This window comes from Hippoglossus hippoglossus, chromosome 7 (assembly GCF_009819705.1).
Source record: "Hippoglossus hippoglossus isolate fHipHip1 chromosome 7, fHipHip1.pri, whole genome shotgun sequence".
In the NCBI taxonomy this organism is placed as follows: domain Eukaryota; kingdom Metazoa; phylum Chordata; class Actinopteri; order Pleuronectiformes; family Pleuronectidae; genus Hippoglossus; species Hippoglossus hippoglossus.
In genome coordinates, this window is record NC_047157.1 from 3,097,291 (window position 1) to 3,120,701 (window position 23,411).

At 40.5% G+C, this 23,411-nt stretch overlaps 1 protein-coding gene across 4 annotated transcripts in view; it reads right to left on the bottom strand.

Annotated features, from left to right (window-relative positions):
* atp2b3b (ATPase plasma membrane Ca2+ transporting 3b) overlaps window positions 1-23,411 on the bottom strand; it is a 49,917-nt gene that overhangs the window by 13,081 nt on the left and 13,425 nt on the right. For 2 of the 4 annotated variants that reach the window (XM_034591956.1, XM_034591957.1), the window contains exons 6-24: window positions 22,214-22,339; window positions 20,135-20,176; window positions 19,256-19,420; window positions 18,854-18,925; window positions 18,071-18,213; window positions 17,081-17,213; window positions 14,504-14,613; window positions 14,242-14,376; window positions 13,393-13,499; window positions 13,034-13,109; window positions 10,370-10,528; window positions 10,058-10,237; window positions 8,325-8,412; window positions 8,065-8,171; window positions 7,448-7,639; window positions 5,658-5,871; window positions 5,144-5,355; window positions 1,749-1,856; window positions 1,337-1,519 (exon numbers count right to left, since the gene is read on the bottom strand). In XM_034591956.1, the coding sequence (XP_034447847.1) occupies window positions 1,337-1,519; window positions 1,749-1,856; window positions 5,144-5,355; window positions 5,658-5,871; window positions 7,448-7,639; window positions 8,065-8,171; window positions 8,325-8,412; window positions 10,058-10,237; window positions 10,370-10,528; window positions 13,034-13,109; window positions 13,393-13,499; window positions 14,242-14,376; window positions 14,504-14,613; window positions 17,081-17,213; window positions 18,071-18,213; window positions 18,854-18,925; window positions 19,256-19,420; window positions 20,135-20,176; window positions 22,214-22,339 (2,552 nt within the window). Of the gene's footprint in view, window positions 1-49; window positions 210-1,336; window positions 1,520-1,748; window positions 1,857-5,143; window positions 5,356-5,657; window positions 5,872-7,447; window positions 7,640-8,064; window positions 8,172-8,324; window positions 8,413-10,057; window positions 10,238-10,369; window positions 10,529-13,033; window positions 13,110-13,392; window positions 13,500-14,241; window positions 14,377-14,503; window positions 14,614-17,080; window positions 17,214-18,070; window positions 18,214-18,853; window positions 18,926-19,255; window positions 19,421-20,134; window positions 20,177-22,213; window positions 22,340-23,411 lie in introns of all 4 variants that reach the window. The other 2 variants (XM_034591959.1, XM_034591958.1) reach the window with 2 other exon arrangements.

Below are 23,411 nucleotides of genomic sequence, written 5' to 3' on the forward strand. Positions count from 1 at the left end.
GTGTGTGTCTGTGTATGTGCATGTGTGTACATGCGTTCGGCGGACTCACTCCCGGGGGCTGGGCTGGTATTGGCTGTTGCAGTGGAGAGAGCTACGTGAGAGGGGGTAGAGATAGTGTTTACGTCGTGGAGCTGACTGAGCACAGAGGAGCGCCGTCTCACCGCTCCCTGAAACGAACCGCTTCGCTTGAACGTGCTCACTACCTCCATCTGTAGGACAGAGACAAAACAGCAGCACTCAGTGGGGGCAGGAAGGGCCGGTCTGAGTGCGTGTGTGCATGTGTGTGTTGTTTGGTCCCTTTAAAACATTTCGTGCCAAAACCAACATGACAGAGGCAGAATTGTAAATCTCTCTGATTGCAAATGTGCACATCTCAACTGCTTTCAGAACATTACTGAAGAACAGGATTATAAATAATTGTATTTGCAAATGAGGCTCAGTGTGTAGTTGCATGTGTGTTTGTTGTCCATTAAACTGACCACTTCACACAACGACAGGCACTTAAGCAGAGAGTCTGATTGGCTCTCTAACGCTGCTTTGGAGGCTGTTTGCTGTTCATATTGATGCTGTTTTGTCATCTTACCATTCATTCTCTAACAAAGCAGCAGGAGAATCAGTTTAAATCATCAGGCAAGTCAACAGCCTGTCTATTAGCCCCTACACAATGTGCAAACATTCAGGCAGACAAGGGCCCCTGCAGCAACACACACACAGTCACAGCAATTATCGTTTCATGATGATTATTAGCATCTAAAATACCACTTCCGAGTAAGAGAACCCAGAGCAGAACAGTTGGCTGTGTTGGAGAGAAAACAAACTGGAGTCAGTGTGTTTGGCACAAGTCAGAAGAACAGCACAGACAAGATGAGGGAGACTGACTTTTGAAGAGTAAGAACAATTCAGATACAGTGTTTAAATTTAGTTCAAAATGTATCTCTGTCAAAGAGGAGTCAATAATGTAGTGTATTCTCTTAAAGGAGTTCTGTCTTTCTTTCCAAAAGTCTCTTATGTTAGTTCATAAAGACCATGATACTGGCAGTTTATTTAGGCAACTTCACTACACAATTCAGGAGAATAACAAATAATAAATAGTATTTTGTCATAAAGCACTTGCTTAAAAAAGTGCAAACATTAGTCATCCATGTTCTTTGAGATAAAACTTTTTCTCCATTCCCCATCTATCTGTAATTCACCTTAAACAAACTGCTTGTGTGTCATGACCATGTGGGGCTTCTGGGTGACGTGTTACTGTGTCTGGATATCTGTGTGTGTGTGTCTGTGTTCCCAGGAAAGAGGTCTGTTTATGGTTTGTTGTGGAGGTCCTGACAAACAGTACCTGAGTCTGGATGCGATTGAGGCCTCTGAACCAGAGGATCTGTCCGCGGCGCAGCTCTCTCTCAGCACAATCGATCTCCTCCTCATCCTCTGCCATCTCCTCCCCATCGTCTTCCCCAGGCTCCAGGCCCAGCCCCGCCTCCTTCAGGCATGGAAGCCGCTCGGTCGGCACTGTAGCGATCACCTGTAAGCCAGGTTTGTTATGTTGTCATAAGACAATGTGCAGTGTTACATTGGTTACATACAGTGTCAACTGCCAATTTCAGCACAGAACAGAATAGAGCACACGTTATCTGAGTCAGTGTGAAAATGTTTCCATGGCCTCACCTCAGGAGAAACCCTAGGTAAACCAGGCTGTGCCAGCTTATACTTGCACAGTGTGGTTTGACTCAGTGGACTGAAGAGCTGCTTACCTGCCCCCAGAGCAGCTCTCCAACTCCCACGAAAAGACACCAGAGCCACTGCTCGATGTTGAGCGGGGCGCAGCTGAAGGGCTTCCCTCCCCACTGCACAATCACAATCTGCAGCAGAAACACAGAGAGGTATGTCATTATTGTCACATGCAAACACAGTAGAGAGAGAGAGTGGTGAGAGAGGCGCTGAAGGAATCTTGTGCAGTTGCGCTGTGATTAAAGATTTGACCAATTTAAGGAAAGTATCGATCATTATGTGGTGATTAGTGTTGATATTGTGGTCACAAAGAAATCGATGAGAAGAGAAAAAATATGTTTGATTCATAGAGAAACTGCAGCGACTCAGCTGAGTCGTCCTTCATATGTGGCCCAGGACGCATTTGTGTTCACACTGTTAAAAGAATGTGTGGACACGTGGCGCAGACCAGTGCATTCACACCTGTACCTTAGTGCTGTCCGCTTGTGATCGGATCACATTTGTTGCTACAATGCTTTATAGCGAGTGGAATTATACAACTTTTATTTAAAAAAGTTATGAACTTGAACTTGGTTAAAGGTTCAGTGTGTAGAATTTAGTGACATCTAGTGGAGAAGTTTTATGTTGCAGCTGAATACCCCTCACCTCAACCTCCCCTTCCAAACAAGACATGGAACCTGTGGCAGCCTTGTGTTGTCATAAAAACTCAAAAGGTGTTTAGTTTGTCCAGTTTAGATGACTGTAAAAAAAAATGGCGGCCCCTGTAGAGAGGACCCACTCCTGATGGAAATATAAAGTATTTAAATATAAAGAGCTAGGGTCAAGAAAACAACAATTCATACAATTTAGATGAAACACACTAGTGAAAAAATCACTTGAATTATTTTATATTCAATTTCTGCCAATAGATCCCTTTCACCTAAATCTTACACACTGAACCTTTAAAAGACCTCTGTGTGCTGGACATTGTGCGCAGAGCTTTTTATAAACAGTATATGGTGCAGACTGAAGCTAGAAAACTGTGTTCATCCTACTTGGTCTATCGGCAGTGACGATTTTATAGTCAGTGTTTTTCATAAAATTAAACAGAATTTGCTTTATTACTTTTCACGTGTGTGGTTTATTTATAAGTTTGATTGATTTACTGAACTCATATTATTTTTTCATACATTACATGTCGGCTATTTCAAACAATAAAAAGTGACATTATATTATAGAATTGTTTAAGGAGGACTCACTAATGACAAGTAATAATTCTGAAGTATCTCTGGAGCATTAACACAGGACAAGAGAACAGAACATTCCAAACAGACAGGTTAAGAACAGGTACCGCACTCGTTCTATATTAAAAAACACCTCCTCTCAACATTTGTCTTACTGATCGAATCTCTTCACCAGGAAATACAGCAGAACTGCTCTCACACTGTGGTGTTGCTGTAATTACTAAAAGTGAATTCAGAGTATTCTCAGCTAGGAACACATGGCTCATCCTCTCAGCTAATACCACTGAGAAAACCACACATTACTGTAAGTGAATTCATAGAGCTATAGCATTTAAAGGTTTGTTTTCAGCCTGCCTTTAACACAGACCACAGAGACACTGTGATCCTGTTGGTCTATTTGTTTCAGTGGATGCAGTGAGTGACAGCATTTTAAATAGCAACATGATCATTTACGGCAGGAACAAGGCTTATCAGAAGGAGACTATCATCTTGACACCAAACTGCACAGTCATAAATCTCTACTATACAGTGTATCATATACAGTACAGTAATAGTATCTTTCTGCAGGGAGGAGGGATCCATCTTTCTTACTTATCTTTCCCTCTCCCTTTTACCTTTCTCAAGCTGCTTCCAGACTTCTGCTCTCTCATCTCTTCTTTTCCTCTCAGCTGCCTCTGTGTCTCCCTCACACTCCAGATCACTGCCATACCCCTCCAGCTCTCTTTCTTCTCTTGTTTCTCCCCAGAGTACTACCCAGCACTGAAGAGCTTTGGAAAATATCTGTCTTCTTCTCTCTCCCTCCATCTCTCGCTCTGTCATTGTTTGCTCGTCTGTGTTTTTGTGTACTCACAGTTCCCTGCTCAGTGAAGTGAATTCACTGTAAGTCCACTGAACAAACAGTCGTTATGTGGCTGACAAAATGATGAAAAAGAGCACCTGAAGATTATCACCTTAATCATCATGTTACATTACATTACATGTACATGTATCTATCTATCTATCTATCTATCTATCTATCTATCTATCTATCTATCTATCTATCTTAGTAAATATTGTAATATCTACAAATGATACAATAATCAAAAATCCAGACTGAAGAGGTAGGTTTTAAGTTTGCATTTAAAGATTTGGACACTGCCCTCAGGTCCTCAGGCAGACTCAGCCTGCACCATGGATCTAAAGGGCCATACTGGATCATACAGTGAATTCTAAAATCAATAGGGAAATTGAAAGGCAACTGATGTCAGGCCTTTATCACAGGTTTAATGTGTTTTCTGGTCCTGGTCAGCACTCAGGCCACAGCTGGATGGAGCAGAGCATTTCAGTGGTGAAGCCTGCTTCATATATAAGTGTGTTACTCAGAAAGACAAACAGTCTCAGTAGAAAGAGTTGTAATATTCTGTGACAAAAGGCAGATTTAGAGATAATCTCCACACAAGACAGACAGACAAAAAACACACAGGGTTTCTTGCTTGTTGGATTAAGTGCAAAGGGAATTCATTTTTTTCTCTAAACTTTAAAATCTGACAAAAATTTCAGTTTTATCCTGGTTCAGGTATTAAAGGTTTTGTGGCCTCCAGATATTAACATCAAAAATTGATTTTAAAGCAGGAATCAACTGGTCCTGCAGTCCTATGATTTTTATTTTATTTCTTGTATTCCATTTGGTCAATTTTATAACAAACACTCAACCTCTGTTATACTGTAGAGATATTAATATAATCTAATCTGCAGAGATTTTTCGTCATTAAAATGAAACAAAAATAATGTTTTTAAAAAGTTGGAGAACTTTCGAAAGAGATGAGTCTTCAAGAGGTTCTTGAAGACATGGAGAGATGACACTGCTCTGTAACATGTAGTAGATTGTTCTTCTACCACTAATGAGAACAGTCTGGAGTGCGAGTGTGTTGTGTGCAGGGTGGGTAGGGCCCCTCATGTGATGTTTCTTGTTTCTTAACTGAGTGGCTGAGAAGAAGGATGACCCCGTTTAGGTCTAGTAGATAAGTACAACTCTACAACTCATTTATTGGATACTACAACTCAGGGTGCATGCTGTAATCATAACCACTCTGTCCCTGGTTTGATTCTAGTCAGGCAACCCTGCTGCCGAATGATAAAATCTAATCTAAAAGAACAGAAACTCAGAACGTTCTGCACCAGACCTTAGAAAAAACATCAAAAGTTGTTAACCTCACCTGCACAGCGAATGTCCCCAGAACAATGGAACAGAAGATGGGGTTAGCGAATATGCCATCAAAGACGTTTCTCTCTCCATGGATCTTGCGAGCATTGATCTCGTTGAACAGCTGCATGAGGACGAATGTGTTGAAAATGATGGTGTAATGCTCAGAGGGAGGGGAGTGGAGCGGAGCGTTACGGCCACTGTCGATGTTGAATATGTGCTCGCCTGGATGGTGAAGAAAGGAGGAAGAGGGGCAGCAAGATGTGAGAATCTGCTGTTGTTCACTGTTTGATCTGCTGCAGGGAAAATAAACTTCTTGACACTTCAAATTGTAAAAAAAAACAACAATGTGTGTTTACATGTTTGTGTGTGCATCTGTATGTGAGTGTTTTAGTGTGTGTGCCTGTGTCTGCATGCATGTGCGAGTGTGTGTGTGTGTGCATGTGTGTTTGCATGTTTGTGTGTGCGTCTGTATGTGTATGTGCATGTGTGTGTGCATGTTTGTGTGTGGGCGTGTGTGTGTGCACCTATGAACAGCAGGGTAAAGATGATGATCAGCTGGTACACTCCATGGCCCAGGATGTTCTTCATCATGGTCAGTGAGATGAGTGGGTTGTTCCGTCCGTAGGGTTTCCGTAGCAACAGGGCCTCGGTGGGGGGCTCGGTGGCCAGGGCCAGAGAGGCGAATGTGTCCATGATCAGATTCACCCACAGCATCTGCACTGCCTTCAGAGGAGAGTCCTGCAGAGAGGTTTACATCCAGAGAACTGTGTCACTTCCCTAACACCACTACTGCTTACATGAAGACTCTGACTCCAAACAATAACAACCTGTCAAAATGACCAACTTTAGTCTACTGTTTTCAGTTACTGTTTAGTTTATCAGTCAGGTTATATAATAAACCACATAACTTTGTTTAACTTGAGTAGTTTATTTTCATTTACTTCAAAAGGTTGAATGTATGATCTGTTGAAATGGGGTCAGCTCTACTGTGGTCATGTACTTAATGTGTATTAATCTGGTTGACTCTACGGTTCTGCCTCTCCATTGCACCTGTTGTCACTTTCACTTGCACCAAGCAGGTGAAATTGATTCACAATCACTTGTGCTTCTTAAATGGACAGATTGATAAACCTGAAGTTTAACTGACTTAGTGTTATACTGTGACGATTGACTCTTTTTTGAGCAGTGTATATTGTGGCAAAAAATGTAATTGTTTGTTTTTACATTGAGATCTCTCCTGATTGAAATGTTATTTTGATGTGGCGGCTGGTGCAGGTGTTTGCAGCCACAATATCAACAATATGAGGTGACTGAAGTTCTTTTCACCTCGTGGTAGATATTGTTACTGTCAGACATACTGTCAGATTCATCAACATTTTTCCCACTCATGTAAATGTAGTAGGACTATCTTCATTTTGTACTGCACTGGTGACCGGGAGGAGGGAGACACAGCGTGGGGGTTCTGTCTCAAACATCATTTCACCCAAGCTTATTACATCAAATGGATTCAGGTAGGGATGAGGGGATGAGGCTAGGGATGAGGAAAGGAGGATGAAGGGATAAGGGTAGAGATGAGGGAAGAGAGGATGAAGGGATAAGGATTGGGATAAAGGAAGAGAGGAAGAAGGGCTGTGGGTAGGGATGAGGGAAGGAGAATGGAGGGATGAGGGTAGGACGATGAATGGATGCAGGTATAGATGAGGGAAGAGAGGATGGAAGGATGCAGGTAGGGCTTTTTCCTTTGTTTCTATCTTTTCTTCTTCTTCTCTCTTCTTTTCTGTTTCTCAAGGCAATTGAAAGGGTGGAAGAATCTGAGAAAAAACGCAGCGTGATGAGTTGACCATTTATATGTCGATTTGACAGGTGATTAGAGTTGTAGTTGAGGTGTGGTCCTGCTTCCTGCTATTTTTTAAATTATGTTGAGATTCAGTCTTTTGCCAGTTTCACAACTCTAACTCTTAAAGTTCTACCTTTCTACATGAACTCCTGCCTTAAATTCTACTTTCATGTGTCTATTATACTATATTAATAATAACAATACATACATACATACATAATTATTTCTTGTGTAGGTGGATATTGTATTTGTCCATGTGTCAGTGTGTCTCTGCTGACAGTAGTTGGTGAAAACTTGCATAAAAAGCATTTTAACAGTTGCTTTGTCTAAGCAGATACAGAATGAGTGACGTTAACTGAAGTGACATCTGTGTGTCTGTTAGATATGTATGTGTGTGTGTGTGTGTGTGTGTGTGTGTGTGGGGGGGGGGGGGCACATGTGTGTCAGCATGTATGTTTTATTAATAGATCTGTCTACCTGAGTGATGCAGGCCCCAGTGAAGGCCACTATGACAGCCACTATATTGACCGTGAGCTGGAACTGCAGGAACTTGGAAATGCTATCGTAGACATTTCGTCCCCACATCACCGCCTTGACAATGCTGCTGAAGTTGTCATCCGTCAGGATGATGTCAGACGCCTCTTTCGCAACGTCTGTCCCGGCGATACCCTGACAGAGATTGAGACAGAGTTAGGAGGAGGAGGCAGAGACCCGTGACAGGATTCATGCAAGCATTCAAGCATCCAAATTATTTTTGAGTGCTACTGTCCTTCGTCCAAGTGCTACCACTTCATGTCAGTATGAACTGTGGCCAGTATCAAATTCACACTATTGAACATTACAAATCATGGAAAATTCCTGAAATATACTTGAGCATATGAGTTATCTTAAACTATTAATACAGTTTGTCTATTTGTTGTAAACATAGTAGAATAGGAATATGAATTACTCATTTATTGTCTCAAGGAAGAATTTGATCCATAAAATGGGTCTGTATACTGTGTTTCTATGTGAGAACTACAGCACATGAATGAGTAGCTACAGAGGGGTTTTACACCAAATAAACATCACTGGGGAATAATGTGTCAGGTTACCATGGCAAAGCCCACATCGGCCTTCTTCAAAGCTGGTCCGTCATTAGTTCCATCTCCTGTTACTGCTACAACCTGCCTCTGTTCTAGGACAGTGCTGTCAATGATGCCTGCACACAGACAAAGAAGGACAGATAAGCTCTGTGTGTGTGTGTGTGTGTGTGTGTGTGTGTGTGTGTGTGTGTGCGTGCGTGCGTGTGTGTGTGAGAGAGAGAAAAAACTGTATGCACGTGTGTGTTTAGGTTCATAAACCTGAGACTCACCTTTAACCAGAGTGTGTTTGTCTGTAGGCGAGGATCGAGCCAACACGCGGAGTTTGGGCCAGATTTTATCGATACGTTCCTGTTCAATCTGTCAGTCAGACAGAGAGGACAATGGGAAAGAGTGTGTGATGATGAATAAACAACAGAATATTTATGAACTCTTCCCTTCTCTCACTAGGTGTCACTGTTGACCCAGAGGCAGATCTGGTATTACTCAGGTGTGATGGAGGAAACAGAAGAAGACACATGGGAAAATTGGCTCTCATGAAGAGCTCTCATCCAATCATTGTAGCCAGCCTGCACCCTCTTATATTGATAGTTTACACTCAGCATTTAAATTTTTATTTTTATTCACACTCCATAGAAAAGTGCAGGACCACAGCACTGATCAGCAAATGTCCTCCTTTTTTACGACCGGCACACATTTGCGAGTTGTGTCGGTAAAATGTGTAATAAAAGCAGAGCAGCACAAAGACAGTCCAAACTGCAGCAGACAAGTTTTTTTTCTACATTTAAACATGGTCATTCAACGTGATTTTTTACCTAAAAGTATTAATACTAAGTGCAAAATAAACATTTCCAAAGTATTATTGGATTTTCCACCGGCCAAGGTTGTTCCTGTGACAATGACGTAATTACTGGCGCAGAAAAAAGTGTTAGAGTGTGGGGAAGTGTTTTTTGACGATGAGCTCACTATATAGTCCTCTACATAGATATCCCTGCATAGTGCAGTAGGGAATAAATCCACCACATTTATTTGACAGTTTGATATTTACAGGTTATTTTGTGTTGCTATAAAATAAAGAATAAGAATTAACCCTTTTACTTAAAGATTTCACCAAAAAAGATAAAAGAAAAATCTTTAACAAAATAGACAAAAATACTTTTTTTTTAACTTAACTAGTAATTTTACTTTAATGTGCTTTTCTCTTGTAAAGTAGTATGTTAACATTGTTGTATTTTGTACTTCTACTCAAGTCTGAATACTATTTCCAATAATACACTGCAACACTTCCACAGTCATTATGCTCAGCTCATGTTGTCTCTTGCTGAGGGCAGAGGATGTCGCACCGTGTTAAGCCCTACGAGGTAAATTGTGATCTGTGAATATGGGCTGTACTACAAATAAAATTGATTGATTGATTTATCAGGAGAGATTTTACATTTGGTACAAACCTAGCTAATGGCTGAAATGGCTCACACCAAAAGTTACTGTAAAACCGAGGCAATTTCATTTCAATCAATCAATCAATCAATCTTGTCTCATAGGGCTTTAACAAGGTGTGACTTCCTCTGCCCTTAACCATCAACAAGAGTAACGCAAAACTACAAAAAAAACAACTTTTAACAGGGAAAAAAGAACGTAGAAACCTCAGAGAGAGCCACATGAGGGATCCCGCTCCCAGGACGGACAGAAGTGCAATAGATGCCACGTGTAATGGAGAACATTTAAGGGCTGAACTTATTTATTTTTTACTTTTAGTATCTTTTATTTCTGATGAGCTCTGCTGGAACAGTTATGAAAAACATTTATGAAGAGAGCCTCTTTTTAGACATAATAAATAACAGCTTACTTTAACTGTACACATCTTATTGACAGCAGAAATTAGAGACTAGATCAAAACGGTTTGTTTTATTCACATCTAATTTTAGTTCATTTTAATTTCGTACAGTGATAGAAAAGTTTTTTTTAGACACTCTTTAAGTTGGACCCGACACAGACCCCAGCTCACCTCTCCCTTCTCATTCCTGATTCGTCGGTTGAAGTCTTTGCCCTCTAGACAGATAAAGTCATCCCCAGGGTGGATGATGCCACATTTCGCAGCGATGGCCCTGGCTGTGTTAATGTTATCACCAGTCACCATTCGCACCGTAATGCCCGCACGCTGACACTTGCGGATGGCCTCGGGCACCTTAGAGGGACAGGCAAATTTGTTCAGCACACACATCTTCAGAATACAGATAAGAATGACATTATGGATCATAAGAACTCACAGTACAAGCTTAAACTATAACTTAAAGACACACTCTCCACAGGACCCTACCTCAGGCCGCACAGGGTCCTCGATCCCAACCACCGTGATGCAGGTCAACTCTGTTACTATTTCTGCCTCGTTTTCCCAGTCTGGCTCCGGGTTGCACGGCAGGTCACGGTATGCAATGCAGATGGTCCTCAACCCCTCACATGCCATTGGCTCAATCACCTATTAATCAATAATAATTTCTGGTCTGAAAACAGGTCGGCAACATTTCACCAGTTTCAGCATCGCACCACAAACTGCATCATTTACTGCCCATGTGATTTACATTCCAATATCTGGTGAATATCATATATCATCATCATATCATTATCACCTGGACACAGTTTGAGGTTCATTAAATCATCGACAAGATCCCTGTCAGTCGATGATTTGATAGCTGATCATCACACTGATTTAATCTGTATCACTGAAACCTGCTTGCAGAAAAATATTCAATACTCATATTAACTCTCACAGACGATTTACAGTCCATTTTATAAATCCACCCTCGCAATAACTAATTCCAAAGCCTTTTTCTTAGTCTCTCACCGCACCACTATACACTAGATAACACCAAAAACAGTTCTACTAGTGACTATATCATCATCCACCTGCCCCTTACTAAGACTTTTTTATCTACTTAGCACTTAACAAAGACATTATAGTGGGTGATTTCAACATTCATTAGATGCTGACAGTGACAGCCTTACTTCTGCATGAAATTCACTATTAGACTCAATTGGCTTCACTCAACATGTAAATGAACCCACTCAGTATTTTAATCACAGTCTCGCTCTTGTTCTGACATACGGCTCAGAAACCGATCATTAATCAACATTTTGACAAAACGTTGACTGAGATTCCATTTCAGTCTGTGTAATATTGTATATGTAAGGAGGGAATTCCATTGTTATTTGCTATCATTCAGCAACATTGTTATAACTATCATGGGTTTTGCTATTAATATTGTCAATATAATAATCATAACCCTGTGACAGACTGTGGACCTGTCCAGGGTGTACCACCCCTCACTCATTGTCAGCTGGGATTGGCTCGAGCTCCACAAAAACCTCAAAGGAGAAGAAGTAGAGATAAAAGGATGGGAATTAACAATCTGACATTGCTTGAATACAACAGTATATACAACTGTCCCAAGCCTATCTCTCTCCTCCCTCCCCTTTCTCCTCTCCCCTATTTCTTTCCGTTCAGCCCAACCAATTAGAGCGTTCTCCCCCACAGCCTGAGTCTGGTTCTGTTATAAGGGAGTTATTTCACCAGTTGTTTGTTTATATTGAGAACTGTTGTGTTTCTCTATAAAGTATTCTAAGGATTCAACCTTACTCTTTAAAGGGCCTCGAGATAATGTATATAAATTTGAACTACGCACACATAGAACTGAAACTGAATTGAATTGTGTGCTGACCTTATGAGTACCTTTGAATACTCTGTGTCACGGCTGTAGGGAAAAGACCCCCAGCCCAGTGCAAACAGCAGAGGGAGGACTGTGTGATGTAAAGAAGAGGTGACATAAAGCTGCCACAGTGCAAACTGAACAAGTGAGCTGGAATAAAGTTGTGTAAGGAGGAGAGTTATTTTTCTCACGGCGCAAGCTGTGTTCATCATGAGCCAAATTTAGGTCACCCAGCCTGTCAGTTAGAGAAAAAACTGCTCGCTTAGCCAGCACGCGCTAATCTACGTGGTGCAAATACATGTTTTAGTGCAAAAAACTGTAGTTATACACTTTATGTGTATCACTTTTGGAACATTTATTGTCACTGACATAGGGGAAACTAGTCTGGCTCTGTTCAAAGTTCAACAGTACACAGATGAAATTGATGAAATTGAAACTAGCAATAGCAATGAACCTATAGAGAGTGATCTGCTGAAAGTGCAGCTCCCCTCAGCTTTACAGTGAGTTTCTGCTCATTGTTTATCTGTTCAGACCAAAACTTTACTCTGATGGTTCACTCTCAGCCCTCTCAGGCAGACAGCTGCTTTCAGAGGAAAAGCTATAAGAGGCCACTGTTCACTACCTGCTCAGCCGCAAACAGCAGACAGACACAGTCAGAGAGCAGCTGGTGAACACAGAGGAGCATTTAGCAGCTAAAGAGACACATATTACCCCCAGGAGTCGGTAGAGACCAAAAACAGAGTTAAAAGAGGCGGAATACTCTACATACAGTACAGTGCATTCATCAGGTGCACACAAGAACATGAACTACCATATTCCTCTGTGTCTGCTGGATGTGGGCAACACAAAACTTAAATGTGATGATATGGCAATATTGTGTTCCCAACTTGTTACACATTGTCTCGATAAGTTGTTTCTTCTAAAAAGAGTTAAATAACATGTTATATAGGAATTTTTCTTCAAAGCAAAAAGGCCAGTTGTTTCCCAAGTCCAACCTAACATCATCCAGACAGACCAAGTGTAATCAATATAATCTAACTGCCAGCCAGTGTATTTCCCAAACTGTCAAACTATTACTTAAAGTAATTATTTTTGATAATCTTTTAGTGACTAGAGCTAGTAGGAAATAAGGAGGAGAGAGAGATTGAAGATGACATGTAATGAAGGTCAATGGCTCAGAGGACATAGTGATGTAATGGTCAGTGTCCTTAAATCCTCTCTCAACAAAATGAATCTTACTTAAGATACTCGTTTGCACATACAGTCTCAAGTCTCACCTGTTTGACCATGTCATCCCTGTCACGTGGTCGGAAGGTATGCTGTTCTCCGTTGGTATCTAAGACGTAGGAGCACCTGCAGAGAGACAAGGGACAGAAAACACCGAAAAAATGACTCACCATGTTGAAGAAAGTGAACAAGAAAATCCTGGATAGACCCGTTTATCTGGATCCGCTATGAAATTTAATGGGTTCTTAGCCCCACCCCTTTATCAAAATTTCATAAAAATCTGTTCAGTTATTTGTGTAATCCTGCTAACTAACAAACAAACAAACAAATTCTGATGCAAACACAAAAAGGTAAAAATGTTTACAACTTATTCCTCTGTCCAACTCCTTCAACCTCCCAAGACACTCACTTCTTTAGCATAATTTCAGAAGCTCCTTTGCTGTACAGGCGGAAAGAACCGTCCGGCAACTTGAGCACTGTGCTCATGGATTTACGCTCTGAGTTGAATGTGTAAACCTGAGAGAGAGAGAGAGAGAGAGAGAGAGAGAGAGAGAGAGAGAGAGAGAGAGAGAGAGAGAGAGAGAGAGAGAGAGAGAGAGAGAGAGAAAGAGAGAGATGATGAGCTCTTGGAGTTGATTGGTCACAGGTCAATGTGAACAAAACAATGGTCAGAAAAACACATTTTCCTTGAAAGCTTGATCAGAAAAGTATTCCCCAGTTCAGTCATACCTGCCTCCTTTGTGTATATAGACTCTGTGCTTCTCTTTTTCTTCGTCAGGTATACTTTCAGTTTTGCTCACCATTTCACCATTGTTACTTTGTTCTTTTTTTGACTGAAGGCACACTGCCCAACCCCCAATGACTGCTTCAGAGCACTGGTTGCATGTTAATTAAATATTTTTATTGTTGAACGTATAAATGTCTCCAAATCGTACAAAACTCTACACAGCACTTCCCTTGGCCAATAACAATTCACATACCAAGTGTGCAGCTGATAAGATGAATGGTTTGCGAGATACACATACAGACAGACGTTTGTAGAATTTGTGGGAAGATGTTTCATGTATGTAAATCAAAGAAATATATATAATATATTATAATACATTCTTAGAAACCTGATGTGGCACTGAAGTGAGTATTGTTCACCTCAGGGATCATATATGAGCATTATCATTATAGAGATATGGATGTGCAAGTTCATAAGCTTTGATTAGGCCCCTTGTTAAGGTTGCAGTTGGATGTTGTGTTGGCCCCTCACCTTGTACAGTCTCTCCTCAGGGATCTGATCTCTGACAGTGGTGTAGTCCCGCTGAAGGTCCAATACAAATCCCAATAGGCCACACTCCGTCTTGTTGCCCACCTGCTTGGCCAGACCCCCCTCCACATCTGGTGGCTGATAGAGTGTAGGATTAAAGCAAAGTAAATCAAAAAGGACAGTGGGAGGGTCAAGGAGGAAAAAGGAGACTAAATAAATAAATACAAAAATGAAACAAGGCCATCTATGTCAGTGCATGACTCACCAAGATCTTGGAGGTGTAGGCGCTATTGATGGCGATAGCATTGACTAATAGGTCTAGTGTGCGGGGGTTGACCTGTCCAGGGTCCGGGACTACACGGTGGTGTACATCACCTGAGTAAAAACAATCTTATCTTAATACATGTGATTAATAATCTGTGCACATTCAACATGCAGTACATGCTGTCTTCATCTGCTGCTGTTACCTCCATCCTACATCTGATAATATGAACAGCACCTGATGTTGTTGACATCATATATCTAGACACCTTTTTGCTTCTATCTCCCATCTGTGGGCCTGACACTGACAGTAGTTAGCAACAGCTGAAAGGCTTCTCTGATCTAATAGTACTTTTTAATTAGTTTGGTTGCAGCAGAGTTTTAGTGAGACAATGATCTTTAGCAAAAACATTTAAAGGGGGATTCCACAAATTTTCTACACATGGAGTTCAGTTTTGTCAGCATGGGTATACCACTGAAGCTGTAAAAACAGTTATATAATGGAGGAGCTTTGTTAACAGCACATGTTTAATAGTACTGATGAAATTCCCATCGGATGGTACTGAAGAGCATTATGGGAAATAATTAGGGTATCTCTGCTTCTCCTTTTTTAAACATGTTTTTTGAACAAGTGACCTTGACCTTTGACCTCCAAGCACCAAAATCAAATCAGTTTATCTTTGAGTCCAAATGAACGTTCCCTTGAGCTGATATTAAGATATTATGTTCAAGAAAAACATAAACATACTTTGTAAGGCCACAGTGATCTTAACTTTTGACTTTTGGCTCATAAAATGAAAAGTTAAGGTAAATGTTTGTGCCAAATGTAAAAAGGATTCCTTGATGGTGTTCCAGAGATGTCACAGTCGGCAAATGTGTTTGTGAGGTCACCATGACCTTGACCTTTGACCACCAAAATCTAATCGGTTCATCCGAGTGAATATTTGTACCAAATTTGAAGAAACCCCCTAAAGGCATTCTTGAGATATCACGTTCAGGGGAATGGGAAAGCTGTACGGACTGAAGGACAACCCGAAAACAGCCCACCACTGGCTGTTGCCGGCGTGGAGGCATAAAAATAACTATAACCTACCTATAATTGCAACTATAACTAACTGTAACTATAACTAAAACATGACAGTAACTACAACTAAAACCTAACTACAAATGTAAATATTTCTAAAACAATTCCTAAAACGATCTTAGGTAGGTAAGTAAGATCTTCCTTTTCACAGGAACGTTGAGTGGTCTGTCCACGAGCATAAATCTTGACCTGGGGAAACACATTTCCTATGATGACCTCATTGATGACTTTGCCTCAAGAAAGTGCAGAAGAGGAATATTTTGATGCTGAAAATTCACAGGCTGTAGAGGGCCCCTAAGTTACTAATCTTTAAGATTCTAAAGAAAATACTCAGTTCAATAAATATTGTTTGTTTATGCCTCATTCCGTTCTGTATAGGTCTATTTATTCTTAGACTGACGGGATATGGAGCAAACTGTGTGCTACTATCTGGCAATGGCAAATGGTTTACATGGTGCACAAGCCCCTTAGTAGAGTTCTGCTCAGGGCCCCAGGGAGGTCAGAACCGGCTCTGACTATGACTATAACTATAACTATAACTATAAATATAACTATAAATATAAATATAAATATAAATATAACTCTCAGGCAAACAGGAAACATGGAAGGAAATACACTGGGAAAAGACAGAAAAGCAGTAGAAGGCTGAATTTGATCCTGAATGGATGGAGATGTATTTCCTGCAATTCAACACTGCATTAACTGACAGCAAATATAAATTTCCTTTTAATTAGCATATATCACACAAATATAGAACTTCGCTTGATCTGCAAAACAATAATAGTTAACAAAGCAATGTCACTCAGTGTGGGCCTGTATAAAACAGATGCAGGCCAAGAAATGCAGTTGTTGCTAAGTATTTATTCAGGCTGACAAAGAACTGTTTTCCAGTCAAGTATGAACAGAACCAGTCAAGTGTTCATCACAAGACACCCACCCACTGCACAAGTGTCTACATTAATCTAATCCAGTGGTTTACACACTTTTGAAAAACCCAAAACATAGCATTCATAGTGACTTTTTTTCATTCTATCCTGAGCGTCAGTTCACAACCATACAACTTCTTTATGCTTGTTACATGCATTTATATATGTAAGTAATGCTGATGTCATATCTGTGACATTTGAACTAATTCAATGAAACCATGTTTATGTTAGAGTATTCCAGAGCTAAAGATGTGTTTTGTGTAAAAAATGTGTCTTTTTGTCCCATTTTGTTTAAAGTCCTCTGATATAAAATGTAGTGTAGTTAATGCATTTTCCTGGAATTAATTTTTTTGAATTAAAAAATTACAGTAAAAAGGAAATTAAAGAAATCTTGCAGCAACCCTTCCTGTTTTTAAAGTACACCAGGGTACCACAGCACCTACTTATCTGCATAACAGTAAAGTAAAAATGAGGCCACATGATTTCGGACTTGCTTTATGACCCTTCCAATGCAGCGAGACTGATCATTAAAAACAAGCTTCATTTATTTATTTTTTTATTTTTTGCTCACCTAGGTAACTCTGCACCACAGTCATGCGGTTGGTGGTGAGGGTGCCGGTCTTGTCCGAGCAGATGGCCGTGGCGTTGCCCATGGTCTCACACGCATCCAGGTGGCGCACAAGGTTGTTGTCCTTCATCATTTTCTACACAAGTCATACGACACAGTCATGAAGAGAAGGGTGGAAGGACAGGTGGGGTGGAAATGATAGATAGGAGGGGGGTTAGAAGGACAGAGGCAGAAGAGAAATGGATTGATGGATGGAAGGAAGGAGTGAATCAGGGAAACTCAGTCACTGTTCACTTTAATGAAAATTCAGGGGCAGATATGATACTGTTTCTCATTCAATACATCTTTAGAGTAAAGAAATGCAGTGCATGTAACTCATACAAAGACTGATATTGGTGTGGTTTGGGTAATGAAGGGTAATAAGTGTAGGCTAAGGGTCAGGTCACACAAACAGAAATCTGAAGCGAATATTTGGGGTCAATGTTCACCAACGTTGAACATGCAAAGCCACGCTGCGATATGCTTTGCACAGGAAGCTAATCTTTGGATCACCTCTTTGCTACCACAGATTGGCAAAGGTTTGTTCCGGACACATTAGCGAATGTGTGACCGGGCCCTAACATGGAGCAACAGACCTTTTACATAGAGAGGATAGTTGAGCAAAATTATTTAGCGATACACAACTCATAGATGCTAATAAATACAACTGAATAGCTACTGTTTTCACAAAAGCCTGTGTGACCTGTAAAGTGAATTTATGAATTAGCTGCACTCTGATACTTCAGAAACTGATTCACACAGGATTTCAGTTCCAGCCTTTGACAGTTGAACTGCTGTACAAACTGGAAATCTGGTGGAAATCTTTCATATCTTCAGGACAGGAGCTATTTTGTCTCAGTTGTGTAATTGTGCATTTGTTATAATGCTAAGAGAACCAATAGCTCATATATTTGCATTTGATAAGTATCCATTAAAGTGGAGGGTTGGGTCTACCTTGACAGAGTAAGCCAAAGAAATGGTGACAGCGAGCGGTAAGCCCTCTGGGACAGCCACCACCAGCACAGTGACTCCAATGATGAAGAACTTGACAAAGTACTGGACGTAGACCGGAGTACACTCTGTCAACCAAACCCGACCTGCAATACACACCACACCACACATTTGTTCCAAAAATAGCCTAGTTTTTTGTAATTCAAATTGTATTCATATTTTGTGCAACAAAGCCGTGCAGCATAACATATAGCAGAAATAGTATTGATCATTTACACAGTGGAGGAAATTAACAGTGGACACTAAGCATTAACCGTTAATCAACATGAATACAATTTATTTAGACTCAGTTTGACATGAAGCCAGAAGTGTTTTTCATTATTTCATTAATCCTTTCTTCCCACATGGCGGACTTCTAGAATTTTCCCACTTTTGCTATATGACTCATGCAACCGTGATAAAAAAGCCAATTTTAAACATACAGAATTTGCTATTTGTTGTATTAGGTATGATTGTTTTGACACAGAGGGTGAACCAGTTAACATGCCCAGCTCATTTTTACACTTCCAACATTGATTGTTATCAGTCCCATTTAATAAAGTCTAATTGGTGTCCAGTGAGATCTGTGTACTATTATATTATGGAAACATTTTACGTTTGATATAATATCTGACCACAAAGTATTTCCAATAGTTATTGCAAGGTCCAAGGTGAGTCATTGTGAGACAAGTATAACCTGTGAGTAAATGAGAATTATGTTTGTTGGTAGTTTGTGTTCACACAGACCTTCAACGACAAACGTGTTGATGACAAAGTAGAGCACCAGAATGATGACAGTGATGGCTGACATCACCAAACCTGTGGGGAGATAAAGAGAGGAGACATTTTATCACTGCAACTCAATCAGCCTGTTCTGACTTAATAGGATATGTCTGCTTTTATTTTAAGTATGAAGTAAAGTTTTCCCAATGAACAACACAGTGTGTCAAAATTCACTTTAGTGAAGTTTATACAGCAGAATCTGAGAATATCAGCCTCTACATATCTGTTACATCTTCTTTTAGTTAGCAGCAGTAAACAACAATTCTAAGTATGAGTCACACAACTCCACAATGAATTTCTTTGTGGAAAGTTGCTAAATTGATAAAAGAGTGTGAAACTTGTCCAGTGTCCTTATGAATACTTTACCTGCTTTGCCAATTTGAACAGCCAGTTTCGTGAGCTTGCCCTGCAACACACTCTTCTCCTTCTTTGGAACATTGGTCTTCTTCTTCTCTCTTTCCTCTACCTCGCCTCCCTCTGCACTCTTCAGGGGTTGCATCTCCATGGCAACACCCCCATCATGCTTCTTGGCTGAAACACACAACATATACATTCTATTCAGCACTACAACTGAAGAAGAAGAAAGTTCATCCCATATCCACATACACACACACACACACACACACACACACACACACGCACACGCACACGCACACGCACACGCACACGCACACACATATTTTTGTCTCTCTATAGTTGTCAGGACACTCATTGAACCTGATGTATTACTTAACTTAACTTAAATCTAAATATAACCCTAACCCTGAAACCAAGTCTTCACCCCTAAAAGCTATGGCTGGTAATCATGGAAAAACTAGCAAGAGCTGGCTATACTTTGAAAAAATACAACTGATGAATCACACCCCCTCCCATCAGCCCTCTTGTCAAAGCTACACCCCCAAAACTCATGAACGAGCACTGAATGACAACTGCTAGAAAACCACTTTTCCTTTACTTGCACATCACTTCGGGTGACATACACTGCAGTTCATATCCTACCCTGTGCCTTTTTGAATGTATACTTACATGTTGTGTACCTATATGTCACTTGAGTACTTATATGTTGTGTTACTTATATGTTCAGTACTCATATGTTTACAGCGGGGGTCTGAGATCAATTTCATTTCAGTCCCCTTTGAAGTTGTGATAACCTCAAAGACTGTCCTCACAACAATGGTTTTGAACCAAATGTCCTCATAACCACAGACAGACGTGCACATTCACGCACATGTCATGACTTCCTACCTTTGTTCTGATTGTTCTCTACAGCTCCATCAGGTTGTTTTCCTGAGAGAAGGAGTAGGAGAGTGAGAGAGAGGAAGATAGGAAGATAAGGAGATAGGAAGAACAAAGGCTATATGAAAATTCCGTGCTCATACAAATCAAGTACATGAACATAAACAGTTCATATTTCTGATCTCAGGACAGTCAAAGACACACTTCCAGAAACAGAGAACCACAAAGAAACAATACGAAAGGAAAGAGTGGTAAAGATACACACATCTTCATACACTGGGTAAGAGACTGAAAGACATTTGTCTATGTACATGTCCATCATAGGTCACTTTACTGCAATGTAAACTGGGGTCCATTTATTGGCTGAGGAAAGGGGTGGGGCAGACAACTTTAGCTCACATACCATTGGTGACTGTGCTGTAACTGGCATCTGTAGGGATGAGCAACTGAGAACTGTCCTCTGGTTAGGGGAATGTGTGAGGAAGAAGGGTTTTGGGGGAGCATGAGAGGATTTGGCAAAAAAGGGAACACAAAAGAGAGCAAAAAGGAAAGAATAAAAAAAAGCAAGTAGTGAATGTGTTTGTATGCATGACTGCATTGGTAGAATGTTTGTAGATGACTATATAGAATGAAAAAAACAAACTGAATATAACCTCAATTTCAAAATGAGAGACAGATCAGAGAGAAAAGTAAACAGCCCCACAGCAAACCCACATTGCATGAGGAAAAACTAACAAGTTATGGCATTTGTAGAAGTCTTATGAATAATGCATTAACTCCAGTAAATGACTGTCTGAATGATCCAGCCCACAGCGGCTGCACTGAGCGCAACACATCTGAGTACACGACTACCAGTTTGGAAACAGACTGAGGAAAAAACTAGTTTCTGTCCATTTCTGCAGTCCAGGATGCCACAAATGTTTTCTTGTTTTTAATACGCCAACAATGCTACACACATTCCCATGCAGAAGGGAGAACCGCAGTGGTGGAAGCACTGATGAGTGCACTGGTAATGGCATTAACCTTAAGTGCCTCTGAAACTACATGTAGCCTCTGTTGTTGTCTGCAGCTCTGCCCCGACTGCAGGGGCTCTTCCAAAGCAAATTTGAGCATACACTAATGTTTCACGCACTGACCAACCAACACTCTTCCCTGAATCTCCCCAGCTCCCTCGCTCTCCCCCTGCTCTTTCAATAATTGATTCAATCTGCAGCCTCACTCTCTCTCTCACAGATTAAGGGAGGAAAGGAGAAACGGAGGGGGGGCATAGTGGAGACAGGAAAGTGAAAGAGGGCATAGGAGTGGGGTAAACAAGAGAAACCGTGTGAGAGAAAAAGATGGATGACTGGGGGGGGGGGGCATTCAACGAAGTGACAGTGAGGGTGGAGAGAGGGAACAATGTGGAGAGAGGGATGGAGAGGATGTGGGCTAAATTATCTATGAGGTTAAACTGGTGTGTTTCCTGTTCAAGCTCCTATCTGAAATCAGTTAGGCCCCCAACTAACTGTACACACACATATACAGGCCTGCTGCAGTGTGTGAGCATGGACGGATTGTGTGTCAGGGGAGCCCTGGGCACAGACAGGGAAAAGGCAGCCCACCTGTCCTACATCCCCAGACTGTAAGAGACTAAACAAGTACTGCCTCTACATGTCTTTCTGGTCATTTTGCATAATTTTGTGTCTCTTTATAATCATTTTGTCTGTAGTAATTTCATGTATTTCCTTCATCTTGTGTTTCTTGATATCTTTAAGCATCATTTTTGGTTATTTTGTATGTCTTTGTGTTTGTTCGTCATCTCTTGCTAATACAGTAATTGCATTTACTTTCTGACAAGAAATTTTAAGTCACTTAAAATGGAGGTTCCTTATCACTTGAGCCCCTCTTCCTGTGCCCTTTCTATAATTCATCCATATGTGTGAGTACATGATAACTGACTCAAGAGCAGATCATCCATGGAGATAATGTCCATGTATGAAAGAGGTTTTCTTCTATCTTCTATCTTCAACAAAAATAATGCTGTTGTTCATTCTTTATAGTGCAAATAACCATTTACCGTCTCGGCAATGGTTCAACTCGTCCACTTACCTTTCTTCTCCTTCACCTCTTCTTCCAACTCTCCAGAACCAAGTAGGGTGAAGATAATGCCCGTCTGTGAGTTTACACCTACAGCCGTCACCAGCATCCTGCCCGAGCCCTCCATCACATGTGTACCTTCATGTCCAAACAGATTACTGGTTTACACCTCATAAAAAAAAGACAGAGGTGCTTGCAAAGGTGCACATCCAAGCGGTCACAGATGTGAAACAACAAAGTTTTCTTCGTGAGGAACGTTACAACCTGAGAAAAGTGATTTCAGCCCTTGCCGCTGCCTTTGGAGTGTAGCCAAAGTAGGTCAGACAAAAGTAGTTTGATAAAATAGTCAAATTTTATTGGACATACAAGTCAATTAACTGAACTCAAACCAATTTTTGGTTTATTTTATTTCTTTAATTTGTATTATTTCATCTAATTATACAGTCAGTTAACAGTATATTACTGTTCAATTGTCTATGTTACAGAGATGTTGATTCAACTGTATGATCATTTTGGAGGATGGTGCTGCTGAACTACATTGTGTTATGTTGACAGGTGTTGCTATTATTTGTCCACTACATTTAAATAATTGAGGTCAGGCTTAACAACAGACACACCTTTTTGTGTTGTAAAAAGAGCACAGAGAAACAAGACACATGTCACATGACAAAGGTTTAATTTACAGGACACAATATTCTGTTATAAAGGAAACAGGAATCTGTATTTTCCACAAAACGTACTATTTTTAAATCTCATTTCTTTGCATTGCATTAAACTTTAAATACACATGGGAACCATTAATAAAATATGTTAAGGCAGAAACATGTTGAAGCAGTTGTCTCATGTGCAAATATTAGTGAAGCATTGAAATATGTATTTAGTTAATTTATAAGCATCAGCATCAACACCTGATGGACATAAGATACAGTGATGTCGCTTGTGGTGTTGTGGGGTAGCATTATATCCTGTTACTCTATCCACCCTTTGAACACACAGGAACTGGACCAAATACAACCTAAAATTGTACCACTGATTTGAACCAAGACCACTCTGCCCCAACAAAAATGGACCTTCAACCTCATTAAGTCATACTTAGTATGTAGTAGGATGTAATCAGATCATCTCTACAGAAATGAGCTGGGGTCTAAATGTGATGTCTGAATAATATTTAGTCTTAAACCATGATAAAATAGTACAGACAGAAAAGGCT